The following is a 22,960-nucleotide window of genomic DNA, read 5'->3' as shown; positions in this document are numbered from 1 at the left end:
ATGGATGGATGGATGGATGGATGGATGGATGGATGGATGGATGGATGGATGGATGGATGGATCATTTGCATTTGTTAGTTAGACTGTTACATGCAGAGCATACTATTGAGTGAAATACTTTTTTTAATTTACAGAGTATTGCTTTTATTACCAGTATTAATTATGTAACTGTTTGTAATTAACAGGTCCTCTGAATATGCAATTATAAAAAACTTAAAGTACCCTATTTGTATATACATTTTGGTAAATTCTGATAAATCAAACAAAACAGCCTGTAACATGTAGATTAGTACAAATAATGCTCACTTTAGCAGTGATTTGCTTGCGTCTTCTCAAATATTCAGAAAGTTTATTATGTAAACCTTAGCTAATCAGTCAATCACAGAAATAAAATGTCTAAATCTAACCACATAGTAAATTAGAAAATGCTTTGCAGTCCAGACAAAACTGTCTCTGAATCTTATATCTGACATTAAAAGAAAGCCACGTTGTCTTCTAATACTACTGCTGTGTAACTGTAACTATATATGCTCCAAACTTTTACTTTTAAAACATTTTTTAAAGTTAAAAAAAGAAAACATTTAGCCCTCGCAAGAACTTTTCATCTTGCAGTAACATATTAAAAAAGTAAATAGATGCTCAAATAGCTTCTACTGCTTTTTAATATGCTTCTGTACATGTCTTTATTCTCTGCACAAATGATGAGGTCCAAAACTTTTTACACAATAGCTAATTTATGTCTTACTTTTTGTGGATCAATACATTTTTAGAGACATTTTTATGGAGACTGTCTTGCCAGACAATATGGTTTTAAATGAGTTGCAGTGAAAATGCGTCTTTGTCACCAGAATGACTGCAAGATGCAAGTGTGTCACAGACGAAGAACGAAACAAAAACATAAAGCAACATGAAAGCGATAGTGAAAAATACTGACATCTGAAGGTTGTCAGACATGAAAGGTGTGTGGGATGGAACGTGTGTTCTAAATATGTTTCTGGTATGCTTTTATATATTTATGTGAATCAGTTATTGAATGTCATTGTGCTTTGTGTCTTTTGTTAGAACTTAGGGGAGTTTTGCTAAATTATTGTCACAGTGAAATGGATACCAAAACTGAAAGATAATGAAGGCACACATGGTTCATCTGCATGCTGGTTGATGCTTCAGCCATTACTTTTGTAATAAAAGCATTTGCTTATGTGAGATTGCACTTGCAACTATTTACCCAGTAATTCAGACACAGATTTTCCAGTGACAACTTGCATATTGAAAATAATGACTTCTCTTCTAACATATGTCTCTTTTTCAGACTCGCCTAACAGTTAAATTTCCATAAAGTACAAACCAAATGCAAATGCAAAATGTGTAATACTAAAGTGTGCTGCTTCTGTCATGTTCAAGACATTATTTTGACAGTAACATTGCCTCATACCTGGACTGGTCCCCAGATTCCTATTCATAATTTTACAGGCTCTCACATTCCCACCAACCTACGCGCCCCAAGTCAAACACTCTAACAATCTGTTTGTCATGAGCAATTTCACCTGTTAAATACTCTGGTTATCCTCGCTAATGTGCCACTCACTCACTCAAACCGCCATGTACTAATTCCCACTGCAGGCCCTATCTTGCATTACAACCTGTAACTGATGCCTGTTAAATGTATTTGTTTCATGAGGGTGTCTCTAAAAATGCTATAGAGGCATAAGTGGTACCTATGGAGTCTGGAAGCACATGAAATTCTCTTGACTATTCTGAACGGTATCATGAAAAGGAAACTTCAGAATAGAAACATTCATTATGGAATCTCCTTTTGTACAAGACAAAATGTAATAATGTTAATAATGCTAAATATGTAGTGGATTTCACACTGAATTATGGGGTTTTGTATTTGATTTGCAAAATCTGACCTTGATTTGCAAATTTCTCCCATCAGTATTTAGTATTTTGTTTCTGACTGATCAGACATTTAAATATCAAAGAGGGCCATTTCACTACTTTCTGGACTTTAGCCTCAAATTCAAGATGGTAATCCAAGTAACAACAGAATGTACTTTGTTCCTTTAGCTGAATGTAACTAAAATAAAAAGAGAGAGAGAGAAAAGATCAACTTAAAGCTCTGTCTTCAAAATTCTTATAGATGAAACAAAACTTCCTAAGTTCACAAATTGTGGTTCATATAATTTACCTTTACTGTGGGATACTCCTCCTCCTATTTGCCAAACACAAGAGGTGCAGATTTTGAAATATAGGTTGCCTAAGTTGTCCTACAGCTGCCGAGAAAATCAGTGAAGTGATACTAAGTTGCATTCTACCCAAGACCATTCCAGTTAAAATATTGTGTTGTTTCATATATTGGAACCTGCAGAAAAGTCTTTCTTGTAAGCAGTTCCAGTTGACTATTATTTTGATCGTATGTCCTGAATGTTATTAAAAATTGCAGCCAAATGAAAATCACCAAATCTGAGCTAAAGTAAGAGGTTTTGAAATGAAAAAGGAATTCAATTCTATTTTGATTGTGCTTTTCTCCATTATGGCTCGTATGCATTTCTGCAAAGGAAGACATGCCCACAGACTGCACAGCAGGCTGCTTAATGTTTGGCATTGCATGACACGACACTTTCAAGGGAAGACATTCTTATTTATTTTCTGTTATATAAGCAGTATACTAGATGACATCGTATGACAAATGTTCCAAATGTGATGCCTTTATCAGCTTTTTCCCCTCACTCTTGTGTCACAATACAGATCAGCTTGTCGTGGATCACTTGATAGCCATGAGGCTCCTTTCAGAGCACACTCACAAAGTGTCATGATTATATAATACTTCTGTCTGCCTAAATCAACCTTTGTGTCAAACTAAAAGTATTAAATGTAATTTAATCTGACAAAGACATATGTTTTTTTTTTTTTGTTTTTGCACATTTTCAAATGTTGTTCCCTTGTACAGCAGACTGAGACATAAAAGAGATCAACTGTATTTGAGCAAATCTTCTGACTAATAGAAAAAAGTCAAGTTGCTATTAAACAATAACAGAATATAGAATGAAAAAACAGAAGCAATAGGCAGAAAAATTCAATCATCATCATTAAACACAAGGAAAAAATAAATATCTCAGCCACTCACTGCTGACGGACGGACGGATTGAACAAGATGATACAAAACAACAAACATTACACATCACAACAGCATGACAGCATTTTATTCCTCTTTAAAACTGGCATTAACTTTAAAGCAATCCATCTGTGGTTTCTTTGAATATAACTCGAAACACACGGATGATGCAGTTCATTCTTCACCAGTTAAAGTTACAAAAGGAACAAAGTCACTGTTAATGGGCAGTAAAAGTGGAGTGAAGCTGCAAGGTTACTTACGAGTCAGTGCAAATTGAGAAAGATTCCTTCTCTGGATAGAGCACTGATGAGAAAAATGCATTTCCTTCAATGGATTGTGGATTAAGCACCAAAGGATGGCCACACGCTCACAAATTCACAAATCTCATCAAAGGCCAAAGCGGCACACCCACACACTCACATTTACCAACATTCCTCACGCATTAAACCAGAAACAGGGCATGCACAGAACAAAGATTCACCAATTGGCTGGACCATCCATGCAGAAAAGGGTTTAAATATCACTGAAAATGGGGCCACACTGATTGCATCACTTCCGATTCAGCAGAGCTGGTCAAATGCCTCTGGTGACTAAGTAATTCAATACCCCAGACAGTATGCATAATGTCACAAATAACCTTGCATGCATGATCACCTGCTAGCCTAAATTAAGTTCACTCGCTACTATTTTCAAGGATGTAAGGTGAATGTTTAGGCTGTAAGCGCGCTAGGGTTATTTGAAGTTAATTACATCTAGGGCCAAACTTCTGAAAAACTGTTTGTTTCTAAGCTTCCTCATCTAAACATTAGAAAAATATGTGGCAGCTGCTCCCTGTTGCCATCAGCTAAAAAAAAAAGGATGAAAAAAAAAGATCCAATAAACAAATGAGTAATCTCCACTCATTACATACACAGAGGGAGGTAAAGATGTTCTGTTTACTTTGGCTATTTTAGGGTTGCCTTTCCTCGTTTTTGTATTATTTTGCTCTTAGAAAAACATTTACTAAAGTATCTACCTCTTTGATTCATTGTAGATTAGAATCATCCCTGATAAATGACACATATACATAATTTAGTGTGCACTCGGGCTCATAAAATTTTGTGATTGAAATATGTAACACATTTGGCTCACATAAAGAAAACGGGACAAGTGCCAACAATCATGTTGTGTGGCTAAAACTGGGGAAAAAAGGGGGGGAAATGATTTTATTTAGTTTGTGGGTTAGTGGCAACAAATTATGCCTGACTGACATTCATAAAACACATTGCTAACAGTTCTTTGTAAAAGTATTCACACCTTTTTCTCAAATTTGTATCAAACTTGAATATATTTCATTGGGATTTAATATGACACCATTATAACATATTGCATAGTTATGAACTGGAAATAAATTAAAATATTGCTTTGATTGTTTCTTTTTTGCTTGTTTTCTATTTTTCCCCTCTGCATAGACATTTTGTAGAACTGGGCCATTCCAACACATATAGACTGATCTGAACTAGGGTGACCATATTTTGAATAACAGAAAAAAGAATACTTGGTCCAATCCTGAAAGACTTTAATCATATTCTGTTGACTTTAAGACTTTTGATCTCAACATATTGAAAGTGTGTTTTCTGTGTGGTCAGATAAGGTAGCAAATTTCAAAAGTCAAAATGTATAAAAATGATGTCCTGCTAGGTTTGCCATTACACTATCTTTGATGGGTTACACAATGTCACAGAAGATGTTCTTGGGATGTTTTGTGCCAAACGGTCCTGAACTAATGTTCACCAAAACTTTACTCCTCACTTGGTGTCTTCTTCATGTTCATGGTGTTATTTTTTTTTTCAATAATGTTCTCTAACAAACCATTTATCATTTCCCAGAATGTGAAAAAGTTTTATAGGGTATGAACACTTTGCAATATGAGCTTATCAGCCAGTAAAATATCTTATATCAGTAAGATATCTTTGTCTATGTGAACCTCCTAAGAATAAAAACGAACTTAAAAAACAAAGAATCAGTTTCTTTGCAACTGATTATCACCACAGAACAAGACTGTCTATGATGACAAATCTAGAGTAATGTCAGAGAACAAATTGTGAAAATAGAGAGAGGTCCAAGAAGCGAGAAAGGAGCTGTGCGAGATGGGGAGCTGTGACATGTTGAGGGAGTGGGTCAGGAAAAATAAAGAACTGTGGATGAGAGTCAGACACTGTACTGAGTGCTGGGGATGGATGGAAGGACACGAAGTGGACGGGAATGTCCTTTTGCAAGAGTAGATCTGATTGAGGTCAGTTTGGCTACCAGATAAGACACCATTTTAATCACCCTTTGTCTGCCTCATCACCATGAAGGGGCTGGCCTCATCAAGAGGAAAGAGGAGACACTGCTTGGAGACAGAGAGAGAAAGAGAGCGGGAAAGAACAAATGTGACTGTGGAGACAATGAAAATGAAAAACACTTTGCTGAATAAGACAGTGGAAGAGGCAGTTCCCCAACGAGAGAAAGAAAAAAAGTTGGAAAGAAGTGTTGCATTATATAAAATCTCGAACTGAAACAATGAAAGCAATGGGTGCAATAAATATAAAATAAGAGACAGAAAAATGCTTAAGTAACTCACCAGCAATAAGACCTAAATATGCAATATTTACAGAAAAAGGTTTCTGCATCCAGGAAAGTCCTTGTTTAGTTATTGTTTGTTGTTTAGTGATATATTGGATTGTATTGCATTGTTAAAAAGCTAAAACAGGCTGAATAAAACACAAAACAAATAGTCTGTATTTATTTAAGCAGTCATATCACTGCAATACAATAGTCTCTTTCTAAACCTAAACAAACCTTCAACCAGGTTTTGAGCAATTTGTTGAACTTCACCATATTGATGTCTCCAGTGAATTCAGCAGCAAGTCACTCACACAACGACCGTCGGATTGATCTGTGTCAAGCACACTCATTGACAGTGTGAGGGCAAACCCCATCCATTCAGTGCTTAAGGTGGAGAACTACTGCTAAACAAATACTAGACTGCCAGGTAATGGAAAACATACTGCATTTCGGCTTTGTTAGAAAAGACACCTAAAGTAGATTGTTGTCATAGGAACAACAAAAAAAACAGGGCTTCCATGGTAAAGTGTTTATTCCAGATACCAGACTGCTTTAAAATAGAGAAAAGTGCCAGAAGTAGATGCAGTCTTCATTCTTCTTTGTTTTGTATTCTACGTTGTTCTTTCACTGATCTTGTTGCTGTTTTTGATTAGGTTTTCACATGCATAATGTTCGTGCAGTATCACATACTAATGCTGTTTACCTTTTAAAGAAATTCAATTCAGTTTCCATTTACGTTGTCTAAAGAGTGCTAAATCACAAAAAAATAATAACCTTAGGACATTTTACATGAAAACAAACATGTCCAATTTAATCTAATTTACAATCAGATTTAAACCAATAAGAAAAACATCTTTCAGGGATATGAAGAAACACCTCCCAAACGATACTAAACAATTTAATACCCATTTTGGAAAAAAAAAAAAAGGTTTAACTTACATTTTCTTAAAAATAACAATTTGAAGAGCATCTTTACTCTTTTCACTTATCGATGGTAGTATCTTTATTCATTTCACGGTAATCAATTATAATTGCTTACTATTTACTGGTATTTTGACATTTTGTTTGGTTATCACTTCATGGTCTTTGAGATTGAAAACTCCCCTTGCCATTTAGCCTCCATGGTCTCTATCTGCAGTTGTTTTAGGGTTTTTTTTTTTCCAGCTTCTACTTTTAGAACACATGAAATGAGCAGGCCTCTTTCATCCTGCACACACTCCTACAGGCGGCTGTCAACAGCTTTATTACAAGAACCTGTGTTGGATCCTACGTATCAATTGGGCTCCTCTGCATCTAATGATGACCTTTATAATGCAGAATACAATTCTATCTAAGGATTGTTTTAGCAAAAATTTTGTTAAAGACAGTAGAGGTTTTGTAGTTAGATTTATGACTCTTTTCTCTTCCACGTGTATACTGATGGAAATTCTTATTAAAAATAACATGTAATATAATACAGTTATTATCACTAATAATATTGCACTCTGGAAACAATATGGTGCAACGCTTGCCTGTGGTTTCTGTGTGATTTTGCTTTAAGTTTGTGGCCTGCTGTCATCACATCACCACATACATGTGTGACTCTTGGAGAAATCTTAGGAGCTAACACATTAGGGGAGTGCAGCTTCACTGAAGGATTAGTTTGCACAGCGGGAGCCTGCTTTCAGATGTGTTAGCATAATGCTGGAGACAGCTGGGGATAGGAAAAGGAGCCAGAATAAGAAGACAAATAGAACAAGAGATGGGTCTCTGTGAAAAGGAATTGAAAATTAGAAATGAATCACATTGATTCAAACGATATTAGGGCTGGTAAATTATGACTTAAACGCCCATATTTTATATTACTTTAGACTCTCATTGATTCATAAAGCACTGAGATTATTCATGACTCAATGTCACTAAAATAAAGCAAACGTGGATTAGAACTGTATTATTTTTAGAGTTATCGTCTTTAATCTTTCACAATAACTAAAAATGTAACTGTGGGAGAATGTGAGCGATAAACAGGATCATTTCAGAGATGTGTGGCATGAAAAGAAAATGCTCTCCCCCTCCTTCAGCCCTGTAGCGTTGAGCCCTTAACACCTCTAATAATGTTACCAAAAGTAAAAATAGCAGTTATTGTAGTGTTTTGTTTTAGTCTGCTAATATACAGGTTTCTCTCTTCAACCATCAATGTCAACATTGGTATTAGGAGTAAGGAGGCCACAGTACACCTTTATGATTACCTTTACTTAAATTTATTTTCACTCTGCTCTAATTTCTGCTATAGTCTAACAAAATAGCTTTGGTAGAAATTGAAGCTCAAAGTAAGATTGAATTTCAGAATAATTTAACGTCAACCTACTTTTCAAAAATGTACATTTTGCAGTGTTAGCAAACACTATGATCATATAAACACAGCAATAGACAACACTATGCCACTAAATTATGTCTGTTTACAATTATTTTGGGGGGAAATTCTTATGAAAACAAAGGGAGAGGATTTTGGCCCATGTCAGTACCTGTTATGCAGTTTTTGTAATGTATTGGCATGTAGTTAAAAAAATGCTTGAAAGAAAGAATTGATTTTTCGCTCTTGTTCGTCTCCTTACTATGTCTTTTTCAAGGTTCTTTCAAGGTTTGTCTATTCATAAATTAAACAATAGCATTTTGTTTTGAATTTCTTTCCTCAGAAAGAATAACTATCACCTCATTGTTTGCTCTGTTTTCATATTTGATCATCTTTTCAGTCAGTTTAAAAAAAAAATAGTTAGAGAACATATAAACTATCTTCAGTTCACAGATCAAGGCAATGCCTAAACTTCTTTGTGAGTACAGCAAGGCCAATGATAACTAATGACAAAAACGTTGTAGCTGCCACTTCTCTTTAAATTCCCTTTGATTTTAGAAAAGTGAAAACTGTTGGAACTTAACAGTTTTACAGAAAAAGTGACCAGCTGCTTTGCTTCTGTTGGACTAGACTGTTTCTCTTTGTACAAGCTCCTGATGTTGTTTACAGCACTGCAAGAGAAATGGAAGTTAGAATTCAAGATTTCTGTTCAGAAGAAAATTAAACATCAAGTTGGAAACTAAACATTTGTTTGAAGGCTAAATATTTAGCTTCCTAACTAAATATTTAATTTGAAATGTAAATATTTATTTTGTACTCTAAAAGGTGTGGATTAAATATCTAGTTTGGAATGCTGACTTTTACAAATGTATGAATAATGTGAGAAACCATAAACGGCTTTTATTGCAGCAAATTTGAATACATTTTATTTTTGCCAGTCATTTTGATGTTTATGTAGTGAAGTCCTTGATTTCTGTTTTGAGCTGTATACATTTCTTTTTGAATTTGCGCTCTGTCTAGTGCTGTTGTATAACAGTTACTTGGTTTTTCCCAAATAGAGCAGTTGGTACAGGAGTTATGACAGTTACAGCAGTTACAGCAGTTAGTGCAGCACTTTGTATTTCACTTTGTATTTCACCTTGCAACAAGAAACATTGGCAGCCCATGCCAATACTGAAAAGGTTTGTTAATTGTACATTGTATTTACTTTTAATGTGTATTTTGTCTGTTGATATGTTTATTTGGCATAAACTTAAAGTAGCGTATGAATTTAAGCATTGTAAAATGATTAGCTACTCACATCTTATATGTGCTTCAGCTTCTACAGTGGTGATATGTGGATTTTAATGCTATGATGAATGGAATGTGCTTTTAAAGGGATTAGATCTCATTAAATCGTAAGTAAAGCTATATCCAAACAACATGATGAAATTATGACTTTGGAAAAAAAAACAACCCCTTTTTTTATGTGACAGGTTATATAAACCAAAAATATTACTGTTATTTATTTATTTTTATCTTGTAACTTTACAAGTGGTACACCATAATTTTGAGCTCCTTTCAGAATGAACTGCTTTGGGCACTCTTGTCACTTTAAATTGAAACTGACACCCAAATCAACTTTTATTTTTGCTGATAAACTATCTAAATATGTTATTCAGGGTTCTATCTTTATGTTTCTGAGTGAAGTTTGACATTTTGGTGCAATTTGTTGAGTCCAGCGTTATTTTGCCCGAAACCGTCTCATTTGCTGGCCTCGTTCTGTCAAACGGTTCTCTGGCAGTTGAATATTCTCCTGTGTTTACAAACAAATAATCCTGTAGTTGTCATGTGACGCCACACTTCCGGAAACTTTGTAACTGACAGTCTTTCTGGAAGGCAGCTGCTACGGAGTTGCTATGACAACAAGAAACAATCCGCAGGCTCAAAACCAGCTCTCATCTATCTAATTTGAAAACAGCATAAGTACACTACAAATATTACTCGACCACTATTTTTGAGTACTCTTCCACCTCTCTGTAATACTAAGATAAATATCAGTGGTATTTACTGTAGTACTTACTGTCGAACTAGCAAAATTAGCTTAGCTAATGTAGCTTTTATCTCCAAGCTGAGACGGACATGTGTACGTTACTGTATAACTATGTTCCAAGCCGCACAACTCCTCCATGCTATGCGCACTCTTCGTGTTCACTAAGCAATGAAATGTCATAGAGCTCGGAGGCGGCTTGTCCACATTGACTGACCTGTTTTCCTTACCTATCTCAAAAGGGTTGATCCCTTCAGCACCGATTTTGTTGATTTCTCTTGTACCTTGGTCTAGACCAGGAGTGTCAAACTCCAGTCCTCAAGGGCCATTGTCCTGCAGTTTTTAGATGTGCCACAGGTACAAAACACTGGAATGAAATGGCTTAATTACCTCCTCTTTGTGTAGATAAGTTCTCAATTATTACAGATAAAATAAATAACATATGGCAGGAGACATGAAATTTAGAAGAAAGAGGAAGGAATTTACATAAAACATCTAAAAGGTGCAGGGCAGAGGCCCTCCAGGACTGAAGTTTGACGCCTGTGGTCTAGACTCATACTTTCTTTTTGTTGATCTGGAAGCTATGGTTCATCTATGCTTTGTACAACTGCGTTACAGTCCCGTTCGGTCAATAAGGTTTCTCTACAATTGTGTTAGTAGGTTGTGTAAGAGGATTAGATAATTAAAAAAAATTCAAAAACTATTATTTTCTTGCACAGTGCGTACCATAGTACAGCTGCATGGCTCACGGTGTTTCCACATATCAACCAGACAGTCCTCCAATTTTGATGTCCACCGGACTCTAGTTCCACCATGTCAGTTATTTTTTTGTCTGGGATTCCCCTCCGTGTTTATTTCATCATGCTTTCTGGTTGGCTTACCTGTCAAAAAGCTGCGTTCTGGTTTGCAGTAGAGGGACACCACACAAGACGCGATATTGGGCCAAGACAATCCAACATGTTGTCAGAAGGGGAAAATCGGGAACAAAAATCCTGCCCTGTGGACTAAGTTTAAAGGTACTGGCGTTCTGCTTGGGTTGTGAGAAAATGGGCTCGGCTGGGGTTGCTATAGGTAATCTAGGTAATGGCGGAGTTTTATTAATTGTAACTTGAGATATGGGGATTTTTGAAACGGCTCAATTTCCAGACAGCAAAAAAAAATTGGTTGAAGTTAATTCATTTTTGTCCTCACAGTGCTTGGTAATGTTTGTTTTTTTCCACAACAAGCGATTCAAAGCATAATATACTCTAACTCTGTTAGTTTCTATTTAAAGTGAAAAGCGTATGTTTTGATTCAAGTGATGTTTTTGTGACAAATTTCACATGACAAACATAGACTAAATGTGCCAGAAAGAATATATAAAATATAAATAAATAAATAAAAACTACTAGATATAGAGAGATATGGATATTTAAACAGAACACAAAATAAGATCCCATAAAAACAGACAATGAAAGAAGTGAATATAGTTGAATAGCAAGGAGGATAAAATCAAGTAAAATCACTGTTTAATAAAAGTGTTAGTTCTTGAATGAATAATAATGGGTATCTGTTCCTTTGCTTTGTCCTTCTTAGATTTCCCATGGCAGACTTTCAGCCTTTGCTTCTGCTACTTCTCATCCTGACTACATCATTTGCCAATGAAAATGAACGTATAATCACCACCGTAAGTGGAAAGGTTCGAGGGAATGTTTTTAATGTGCTAGACGGTCAACTTCAAGCATTTCGTGGAATTCCGTATGCAAGGGTGCCTCGCTCTATCCTAAGATTCCGTCCTCCAGTGCCTGTGAGTAAATGGGATGATGTGAAAAATGCCCAAGATTTACCAAATTCCTGCTACCAGCTGCGAGATGAAATGTTTCCAGGTATGATTCAATACTACACAAATAAAGATATTTCAAAATATGTTTAATTCACCTAAATATTGTTTATCATTAAAAAACTTGTCTTAATATGATGGAAGTTCTGTCCTTTGCATTGACTAAATTTAGGAAAATAAAACAATAGTAAAAAAACAACAAAAAGATGATCTGCTGCTGTTGCAAGGTGGATGTGGGGGACATTTGTAAAACTGAGGTAGCAAAACTGAAGTGGCCAGAAATTCTCAATGGAGGAAAAATGCAATGACCTAAATGTTAATGCCTTTCTTTAAACCACAATTATCAACTAACCCTTTAAAAGTCCTTTAAACCAGTAATTCAAAACTGTTGGCTATAACACTGGACATAGGAAGAGAAATGTCAAATGTTAATTACCAAAAATCCCACAATGGTCACTAAAATAACTTGAAATGGACAAAATTGAAATTAGTAGAGTTTTAGGAAAAATTAACCAATGAAAATCAGACATTGTTTTGGAATTGTGGCTCAACATTATCATTTCAAGCAACAACTAATGAAAAAGACCTTCACAAAAATTATGATACATTTACTGATAACTTAAATTTTCAACCTCCCATTCTTCAGCAAAATTACTGAAAAAGTAATGTTTAAACAGTGAAATAGCTTCCTAATGACAACCAACAACTTTGGTTTCAGGGCTCAGCACAGTACTGAGACTGCCCACGTCAAAGTGTTCAATGACATCCATATAAATACAGACTGTGCAAGAACCATAATTCTGGTTCTGTTGTACTTCAGTGCAGCACTTGACACTGTTGACCATGACATATTACTGACACGACTGGAGAGTTGGGTAGGACTCTCCGGTCCAGTACTCAGCTGGTTCTAATGTTACATAAAGAACCGAGATTTCTTTCAATAGTTAATTTCTCATTGATTAGGCTAAAAAATACTACAATAGGCTAATAAAATAATTTACAATTCGCAGGTTGAATGCAACAATTCAACTCACTGCATTTTAAATTTCTGATGACTTAGTTTATCGCCTGCCTTGATAAATTCTGCAACATTCTTGTTTTCCCTCTCAATGTGACCAAACTAGGAAGAAATTATTGTATTTTATTTGTCCTTTGCATGGTAAATATGAGTATTTTTTTTCAAATTAAATTACATTTTAGGAAATCCCTGTTTTGGTTCGATATTGCTGACTACCTATATGTTGATCTTATTTGGAGGGACTCAAGATATGATTGCTGATGATCTTACGGTGAACAAATTGATTACACGTCGGTATTGGGTAATGTCCGTCGTTTGGGCCATTTTGTCTCGTCGTTTATTGATTTATTAAATCTAATATTTATTAAATTTAATGCTTATGGGTCATTAGAACTCATCTCATTCACTAATGTCAATGTTGTAGCATAATTCATTTTATCACACTGTGATAAAGAGTTGTAGTACACTGACAAAATGCTGGCTATTGTTATAACAGCAAGATAAATGCGGGTAACCATGGCAACCAGTGAGCTTTTAAAGGCCGGCCGACCCTTGCTGCAGTCAAGCTGAGCGAGCATCCGCTGTGTTTGCAAACAAATAATCTCTCTACAGGAACTGCTTGATCTCTTTGTAAAGACTGGACTAGGTAGTCTGTCCTATAAGGATGCATTAAAAATATTACCCATACAAGACATTGTCATCAGGAGGATTTAGTGGAGTGACCTAATCTGAAGTGGTTTCGTATATATATTTGTCTAAACAGAGTGACTGTCCAAACGAAAAATGTTTTGCATAAATAATACTTTCATTTTTTAAAATTATTTCAACAAATCAAACATATCATTGACACTCTTTGGTTACCATTCATATTATCCTTCCCTTCAGTTTGTCATCAGTTTCCACCTGCAGCCACAGCCAGAGAAGTTTACTAAAGTCCTGCGTACCTTAAACTTCTAAATAAATTATGTGCAGCTGTAGTCGCAGGAGCATCATTGACTGACTACAAGCTTTAAGATACCTTTAATACTAATTAGAAGACACACTTTTATTGAACATATCTCTATCTGCTCGAACTTTTTAAATTTTTTTCTAAAAGTGCCATCATTTTTGTCCAGGACTGTTCATTAGTTTATTATTCAAAATGATTTAGTTTAACCTTATTTGAAAAGCATTGTCTGATCTTTGTTGGTTAATTTTCAATAGATGTTTATTTATTATTACCTTTTTAATTATAATTGTAGTTTTCAAGTTATTTAAATGACAGTTGAGGGGTATTCTGTTATGGACAGAGGGATGCCAACAATTTTGTCACATGCATTTTAGCTAAAGGTAGAAATATTCCTAATTTCAACTGGTTTGTACATTTTATTCTTTCAGTCATTATTTATGGGGACGTTTTTGTCATGACAACTTTGAGCAGGAATATACTCATGTTCATGAGGAAAGTTACTGAACTTTTGCCTTATGTGCTGATTGAAATTCGTATCCTAATGAACTTTATAAAGCTATAATTATAATTATCAGCCTTCTACTGAGTGATGAACAGCCCAACACTAAACTAAAAACTTTGGTGCTGAAAATAAGTGAAAAAGCAGCCGATGTCCAATGAAAAGCTTTAAAAGACATTCAAATAATCTACAGGAATTATTTGCAACTGTGAAAACTTGTAAAAAGCTCTCTTCCACCACATGCCTTGTTCCTAGCTTGTCAATAATCAAAAAAATTATAGAGTGATTCATAACTTTGCACATTATAGACTTTAGACTTTAAATAGACTTTAACCTTAAGATTAGAATAGTTAAGAGCTAGTTCAGCATATCTAATCTGTGAAATGCTTGTGATAAAGGCTAAGGATTCAATGGACTCAAAGGTTTTATAATCTTGCAACTACTCTGGCTGTAATCAAACTTTATTGTTAATAACAATGTGATATTGTTGCAGGGTTTGAAGGTGCAGAGATGTGGAATCCAAACACCCCTGTGAGTGAGGACTGTCTGTACTTGAATATTTGGGCCCCTCTGTTCAAGACACCCACACCCAAACCGGAAGATAGTGTTCCTGTATTAGTCTGGATATATGGAGGTTCCTTTATGTCAGGAACATCCACCCTGGATGTCTATCAAGGCCATTTCTTGTGTAAAGCTCAGAAGGTTGTTGTGGTAACTATGAATTACAGGTGAGAAAATATTTCAATTGAAATCACGAGTGTACCCAATCCTAGTTCTTGCGACACGGCTTTCTGTATGTTTGGCTGTTTCTGCTCAAAAGCATTTCATCAAGTTTTCATTGTTTTCAAAGACAAAGTTTATGTCAACAGAATCAAGTTTTTACAACTCTTTTCTGACTCATTTGGTCAGACATGAGAGTCATCTGGAACATGGAAGTTAAAAGTGAGAACAAAAGACCAGGATTGGAGAAACGCTGTTACAAAGTCTACAATAGGCATCTCATACATCTGTTTGACTGAACTGTTTATCTCAAATACTAGGAGAGCAAGTTCAATATTCATCTTTGAAACATTAATATAAACATGTTCATATTCACTCCATACAGCCAGAAGAAGTGAAATCACTAAAAAATCCCAAGATGTACTAGTTGATGTTTATCTATCTGAATATACTACACTGCCAAAGTCAGCTTATTAAAAAAAGAGTATCAGTGCTATTTTTTATAACGTTTCCTTTACATCACTTTATCTGCAAAAATGATAACAATGGTCAGTTTTAACATAAGGTGGAAGCGACAGTTAAATATGTTGAGTACAGCACTGACATATGGTGAATGCTTTTAGTATGTTTTTTTTTTTCTTGTGGTCATGATTTTTAGAGTGGGACCACTTGGCTTTCTGGCTATTCCTAACAACCCAAACATCCAGGGAAATCAAGGTCTACTGGATCAGCGTTTGGCACTTAAATGGGTGGTCGATAACATCGCTGCATTTGGAGGTGATCCTAAAAAGGTAAAATAATATTGTCCTTATTTTTCCTAAAATCAGAAAGTAATATTGTATGGACCATGAATGAATTAATGTAAATGCACTGGCCTTTACTTTTGCTTCCAGATAACACTATTTGGGGAGAGTGCTGGAGCAGCATCTGTGGGGTTCCACCTGCTTTCTCCAGGCAGCCAGGGCCTCTTTCAAAGGGCTGTGATGCAGAGCGGCTCCCCTAATGCAGCATGGGCCATAGCAAATAAAACTGAGATATATGACAGGTATGTGTGCTTAGTATTGAGCTAGTTGTTCCTGGATATTCTGTGTAGATTATTTAATTGTTTTTTTTTTTTTCTGAAGTATGATAATTATCCTGCGACAAACTGGCAACCTGTCCAGGGTGTACCCCACCTCTCATCCAAAACGTTAGCTGGAGGGAGGCACCGGCACCCTTCCCGAACTCACTAGGGACACGGGTGTTAAGAAATGGATGTATGGATGATAATTAGCTTTCAAAATATCTTATAGCCATATAGTAAAAAATATTTGATACTGAAGTTTGAACATGAACATGTTTTGAACATGTTCTGGCAGTTCTGACACCTGGTACTGAAGGCAACCTAGAAATAAAAAATAAAGGATTACATTCACATCAAGCTTTCTTTTTGATTCCAAATATCCACTCACATTGTCAGAAAACTATCATTTTGTGTACGAAATACAGTGTCTTGAAATAGACAGAGCTTTCTTCTCTTTTGGCTTTTTTACTGCACTTCATAGATCACTAAACTATTTGTAATATCAAATATGACCTTAGGAAATATAAAAAAACTGTTTTCAAATGTTGATTTCAATTAATAATCCAACCCAACCTAGTTTTATGTGAAAAAGTAATTCCTGCTTGATATAATAAAAATAAATGGTTGTGCCACCTATAAGTGTAACAAGATTTCCATTAGCCATTTACCTTCCAAGCATCAGTGACATTTAAAATCCTGCCACAGCATCTCAATCAGATTTAATGATTGAGATGCAACTACAAATAAACATCAACAATTACAATGAACACATATCTAAAATTTGAATCTAAACTAAGATAAGTTGATCAAAGCCGTACCATACCCTTACCATATATGGATATTCTGATTGGGGTAGGAAAAGACGTGCTAGCTTCTGTTACTAGCAACACAAGATAAATACATGGGTTGTTTGTTTTTTTTATATAATGATCAGCTGAATTTTTAAAAATAAATAAATAATCATTAGTAATACTAAAATAGATACAACTAAGATAAATACTACAGGCACATTTGCAGAAGTAAAAACATCCATCATGTTATTTTTTGCAACAAACAGGACAAACAGAGAGGGAGAAAATGAGGTGAGGGACATAAAGCCATAACTTTTTCATATCAGGAAAAAATTGCATGGCCGCACTCTAAACTGACTGACTAACATTAATATTAAGTGAAATAATTGCTTCTTTTAGTTATCTTTTAACTTTAAGAAACACCCCAGGATAACATTCTTTCTCCACCAATTACTGTTAGATTTGTAGTCTTAAATAAAAGCTTACCTACGTGCACTGAAAAATTGCTCAATTCAGTGTCATTTAACTTGAAGAGGATCAAACCCAATTTTTATGATTTTAATCTTATATTGTTTAAAGCTAAATTATGAAATTGAACCACTTTATTTCCAAAAATAGTGTAACCCACTTTAAAAAAAAATATGGGAGACCTCAATTGGATGTAAATAGGATATTTTCTTTTTTTGTCACGTTATGTAGATGTAAATGTGCAACTCTGTGCCCATATATTGAATTAATTCAAATATTGAATTAGAACTAGAAAAATTGCTGCTCCTAGCGAAACAGCCATAAGAATGCAAATCTGCAGAATATACAATAAAGAGCATAACAAAGCAAAAGATTTAGGAAAAAAGCAGAAGAAAGCTACAGTTATGCATGGCAGAAATATTCTGCTAAATAGTAAAGTTCAGCAAAAGATATAGCATAAGTCATCAGAAGCAGAAGTTTCTATGCAACCTGAAATATTTGAAAAAGTTCAAGCAGAAGTTTCTATGCAACCTGAAATAGTTGAAAAAGTTCAATTGTAAAATTTAGTAAAAGATATACTGTAGTTATTCAGCAAAAGAAGCAGAACATTTTGATATATGAATTGCTAAAATTGATGAAAGTTTGCAGAAGACTTTTGTAGACAGTAAAACCAGTAAAAACAGAAGGCATCTGACAAAAGGAAGACAAGAAGAATGCTGACCCTTACAAAAGAATCCCATGAAAATCACATGTGCCACATGAAAACTGCACATGTGGTTGACACAACTTTTCACATGTGAATGATGTGTGACTGTTGTGAATCACATGTGAAAGCACATGTTTACAAGTGATTTTGGAACGTTTCATGGTAAAATCACATGTGATTCCCATGTGATCACATGTGATACACACATTTCTACATGTGGAAATATGTGATATAAATGTGATGCACATGTGAAAACATGGAAATCACATGGGTTTTTACCACAAAGTATTCCAAAATCACATGTAAACGTGAGAATTTGTGCGAACCACATGTGCATTTTTTATATGGTACGTGATTTTCAGGTGGGATTTTTACATGTAAAAGTAATGAGATTTTTTATTACATATTCAATACAATCACCCAATCTTTACATGGAAAAAAATATGATCATATGTGCTGCATATGTGAGAAATATGTGATCGCATTTTGAATAAACCGTGGATCACATGAACAAAATACGTTATCACATGTGGAAAATGGGAACCACATGTGACCCCATGTGAATTTCATAGGAAAAAGGATTTTTTTGTAAGGGGAGACAAAGATAGAAACAGAGCACAAGAGAGAAACACATTGAAGAAATAGGAGAAGCTGTAATGTCTGTGCTCCAGAAGAGTTTGACAGAAAACTGTAAGACCTGTAGCAATAATAGTCATAGTTCCTTAAAGTAGACATGCATGTACATGATGCATAAATTATTTCTGTACAGATAAATATGTATGAACAGCATCATTTTGTTTGTCAACAAGCATGAAAAGTTCAAAAAACGTCCAATAATGTTTGAGACATTTGAAGATAATTTGGTGTCTTGTAACTTGTTTAAAGTTGAATGAAGTTTATATGTTGAAGTAGGCAGAAGTAGTAAGCTGTGAAAAAGCAGATGATTTTAGCAGAATTTTGAAGAATTTCAATGTATTTCAATGGGGCTGAAATTTGCACAAAAGTGAAAATATTTCAAAAAGTACAGCAAAAGATATAGCATGTCTCTCCAGAAGAAGCAGAATGCTTTGATATATGAATTAGCAAAATTAGTTAGTAGAAGTAGTTAAATGTAGTAAAATGTACCAGTTGTATAAGAAAGAGAAACAGGAACTTAATAAATGAGAAGGCACTAATGCCGTAATGCATTCTCACTGATTAACAGCCACCTTGTTCAGATTGGCACTTCACTCACTATGCACACCATTTCCATTAATCATCAAAGTGTCAAACTGCTGCATTACACATGAAATCTACAAATAGTAATATTTGTCCATAATAAAGAACAACACGATCTTATTAATAAGTGAGAATGCAAATACATTCTAATCTAAGCACAAGAAATAAAAAATAAACATGATCTAACTAAATTAACCAAGGACAGACTGATCTAAAGCACAAGATCAGTCAAAATAAACAATAGCAAACACAAAACACACAAAACAAATCAAAACTATAAATCCAAAAAAAACCACCAAGACAACCAACATCCCAAAACCCAGAACTTATATTTTTCATTCTAGCTTTTGTCCCATCTTTTTTATTTCTTTTTTATAAATGTTCAGTATTATTTACGTTACATAGTACTGTCATTCCTCTTTGGTGCTAACTAGTTGCTTTATTGAACTTCTTTCCCAACAAACAGATCCTTAAAACTAGCAAAATTGATAGACTGCCCCGTGGATGATCCTGCTCGTCTGGAGTATTGTTTGCTGAATGCTGATCCTGAAAAGATGTCACTCAAGCAATTTGAAAATCTTGTTCCGCCTTCAGTTTTGTCCATGCCATTTGTCCCACATATTGATGGAGACGTCATACCATCTGATATAGAAGTAAGTCTCTACGTGTTTGTATAAGAGATTTCTTCAAAAAGGGAAGAATTGTAAATGTTTGACATATTACTTGCAATATTTGAATTATATTGAATACTTTGTTAAATTACCATTTTGAAAAAAAAAACTTCTCACTAAACAACAACAGCAAACCTTGTCTCAGTGACCAAGGATCTCTAATTCTCTCCTCTCTTTCAAAGGGAAATGGAAATCTTTTAACTCCAGTACATACTTAAAGAAAAAACTTATCTTTTTAATATTAAGATTTTATGGTAAATTCCTGTAGGTTTTCCACCGTATGGCACTGTAAACTTGTGGTCCCAGAAATATCTTAAGTTGGATATGGACAGACAATATTTTGCTCATGTTAAATCAGTAGTTGTGTGGTTATTGCCTGTTAATGTTCTACTCACTAGGAAAGTGACATTCGTTGCCAATAAACAATGCAATTCAACATAATTTCTAAACTGGTCTTAGTGTAACACAAAAGCTTGACTTGTCAATGAATACCTAAGATCAAGACATTTTTTAATTGAGGATGGGTCCAACATAATTATTTTAATCATGTCTTTTTTCTTCTGCAGACGTTGCTAAACAGCTCTACTCTTCCCAAAAAAGAACTGTTGATAGGCTTGAATAAAGATGAAGGAACCTACTTTCTTTTTTATGGAATGCCTGGTTTCACTCGCCAGGGTGAAAGTTTCATCACCAGGAGGAACTTTATGGAAGGTTTACCACTAGTAATGAAAAATTCAAGTGCGATTGTTAAACAAACCGTTATTTCTCACTACACTGATTGGCAAGATGAAAACAATACAAAGACCAACCGTGATCAAATGGGGAGGATGGTTGGAGATGTGCTGTTCAATTGTCCTGTAATGGACTTTGCTACTCGGTAAGTTCCAGGTTAAGTGATAAATGCTTTTATATAGAAAAACCATCCTCTGTTCTAACTGTGGTCTACATATGTTTGATCCTTCAATCAATCAATCAAATTTTATTTGTATAGCACATTTCAGCAGCAAGACATTTCAAAGTGCTTTACATCATTACAAACACAGAAACACAAATCAAGTTCCATAATTGATTACGTTTCAAATACAATTCTAAACAGGTGGGTTTTTAGTTGAGATTTAAAAGAAGTCAGTGTTTCAGCTGTTTTACAGTTTTCTGGAAGTTTGTTCCAAATTTGTGGTGCATAGATGCTGAAAGCTGCTTCTCCTCGTTTGGTTCTGGTTCTGGGGATGCAGAGCAGACCAGAACCGGAAGACCTGAGAGGTCTGGAAGGTTGATACAATAAAAGCAGATCTTTAATGTATTGTGGTGCTAAGCCGTTCAGTGATTTATAAACTAACAACAGTATTTTAAAGTCTATTCTTTGAGCTACAGGGAGCCAGTGGAGGGACTTTAAAACTGGTGTTATGTGCTCTATCTTCCTGGTTTTAGTGAGAACGCGAGCAATACCAAAAAACTTTATAGAACTATTTATAGAACTTACTTAATTTCACTTTGGGATTAAAGTATTTTTGAATTGAAATGAGAACCAAACACAGGTTAACTTTATAAAATAATAAAAAAAAACAACATCATTTTCCCTACACTTCAAAATTATGTACTTGTTGTGTAAGTCCATCACATAAAATCTCAAACACATACAGTCATATTCAACAAATCTAAATGTGCATTTCGATGAGGCTTGTTTTTCAGAATAGAAATGCCTTTTGAAAATAACTTTTAAGCAGTTATTAACATACCTTTCTTTAGGCCATTGACTTTTCATTATTTTTTTAGGTATGCAGAACGTGGCGGTAAGACCTTTTTGTATTTTTTTGACCAAATGTCATCCCCAAATCCCTGGCCAAAATGGGCGGGTGTTATGCATGGCTACGAGATAGACTATGTATTTGGAAATACTCTGAATGAGTCCCGTAAGTTCACGTGGGATGAAATGACTGTGTCCAAGAGGATTATGCAGCACTTTGGTGACTTTGCCCGGACTGGGTAGGCTAAACAGATTTTCAGTCAGTCATGCAGGGATTGTGAGAACCTAAAAACTTTTTTGTTTTACCTTTTCAGAAATCCAGGGTTTAACGGAGGTGATTGGCCATCGTTTAATGCTAAAAGTCAGGTGTATGTCATTTTGAATGACGATAGCAGAGGAGTAAAGAAGAATTTAAAAGCTAAAGAGTGTTATTTGTGGCAGACTTTCCTGCCTAAATTACAGAACATGTCAGGTGAGACACACACTAACAAGTCAATCTATACAGTCTGACACAAATGTACACGTTAGGTTTCATATAAAGCATCTCTAGTTGGAAAGTTTTTGTTCATATCTCGAAAAGAGATGTTTTACCTGTTGAGATTCGCCATTTTGGTTTGCTCTAATTTTTTAAACAAAAATTCAGCTCATAGAGGAAATTAAAGCTTGCAACTGAAGCTATTCCTTGTGAAAGATTACTTAATCCCACACACAATCTCTTTGCTCTTTGTCTTTCACAGATTCCAAGCCGCAGTGCACTTCAAGTGGGATTGTTCACCACAATTGGGTGTTCCCTCTTATTTTGTTAGTTATCAGTTTAACCCATTAACCGAGCTCCTGCTCTCTGTTTAGTTCATGTGTTTAATGTCTAATGTGTAACAGGTGGGTGCTTGCGTTTTTAAAATATGTCAAATATTATCAGAGCACCACCTGAAGGCTATATGATGTTCCTCGGGCCCTATAGCCTGTTTTACTTAAAGGTGTCACTGAAAAGCATAGTTTGAAAAAAGGCTTTTAGAATGTTTGTGCAAAAAATATATTTTTTTTACACTGTTTGAATAACTTGCTTCCTATGCTGATTAGAAATGGTTTATAAAGTGGTTTATCATTAAAACAAGTTTATGCTGTGTGCCCTTGACTGTTTTTTTAAATTTGTTATAGACACACAAGAAGTCACCCATTCTTTCTTGTCCTTTTTAACACATTATTATTAAATACAAATGTGACAATGG

The 22,960-nt window shown here is 34.9% G+C and overlaps 1 protein-coding gene across 1 annotated transcript; it reads left to right on the top strand.

Moving 5' to 3' along the window:
- The first annotated feature begins 11,632 nt into the window (after window positions 1–11,632).
- LOC116737315 (acetylcholinesterase-like) lies at window positions 11,633–22,761 on the top strand. Its single transcript, XM_032590385.1, has 9 exons — window positions 11,633–11,930; window positions 14,844–15,078; window positions 15,729–15,861; window positions 15,964–16,115; window positions 19,783–19,969; window positions 20,554–20,864; window positions 21,761–21,970; window positions 22,046–22,203; window positions 22,469–22,761. Exons 1-9 carry the CDS (start codon window positions 11,648–11,650, stop codon window positions 22,555–22,557), a joined length of 1,758 nt encoding a protein of 585 aa, XP_032446276.1. The 5' UTR covers window positions 11,633–11,647; the 3' UTR covers window positions 22,558–22,761.
- Window positions 22,762–22,960: the final 199 nt, after the last annotated feature.

This window comes from Xiphophorus hellerii, chromosome 18 (assembly GCF_003331165.1).
Source record: "Xiphophorus hellerii strain 12219 chromosome 18, Xiphophorus_hellerii-4.1, whole genome shotgun sequence".
Classification (NCBI taxonomy): Eukaryota; Metazoa; Chordata; class Actinopteri; order Cyprinodontiformes; family Poeciliidae; genus Xiphophorus; species Xiphophorus hellerii.
This window is presented reverse-complemented; position numbering and strand designations above follow the sequence as displayed.

Excerpts from the sequence above, each read along its gene's own strand:
- LOC116737315 (XM_032590385.1), top strand. The coding sequence starts at position 11,648 with ATGGCAGACTTTCAGCCTTTGCTTCTGCTACTTCTCATCCTGACTACA. Across the intron at positions 19,970-20,553 it reads TCATACCATCTGATATAGAA|ACGTTGCTAAACAGCTCTAC; the intron begins GTAAGTCTCTAC and ends TTTCTTCTGCAG. Across the intron at positions 20,865-21,760 it reads GTAATGGACTTTGCTACTCG|GTATGCAGAACGTGGCGGTA; the intron begins GTAAGTTCCAGG and ends TTATTTTTTTAG.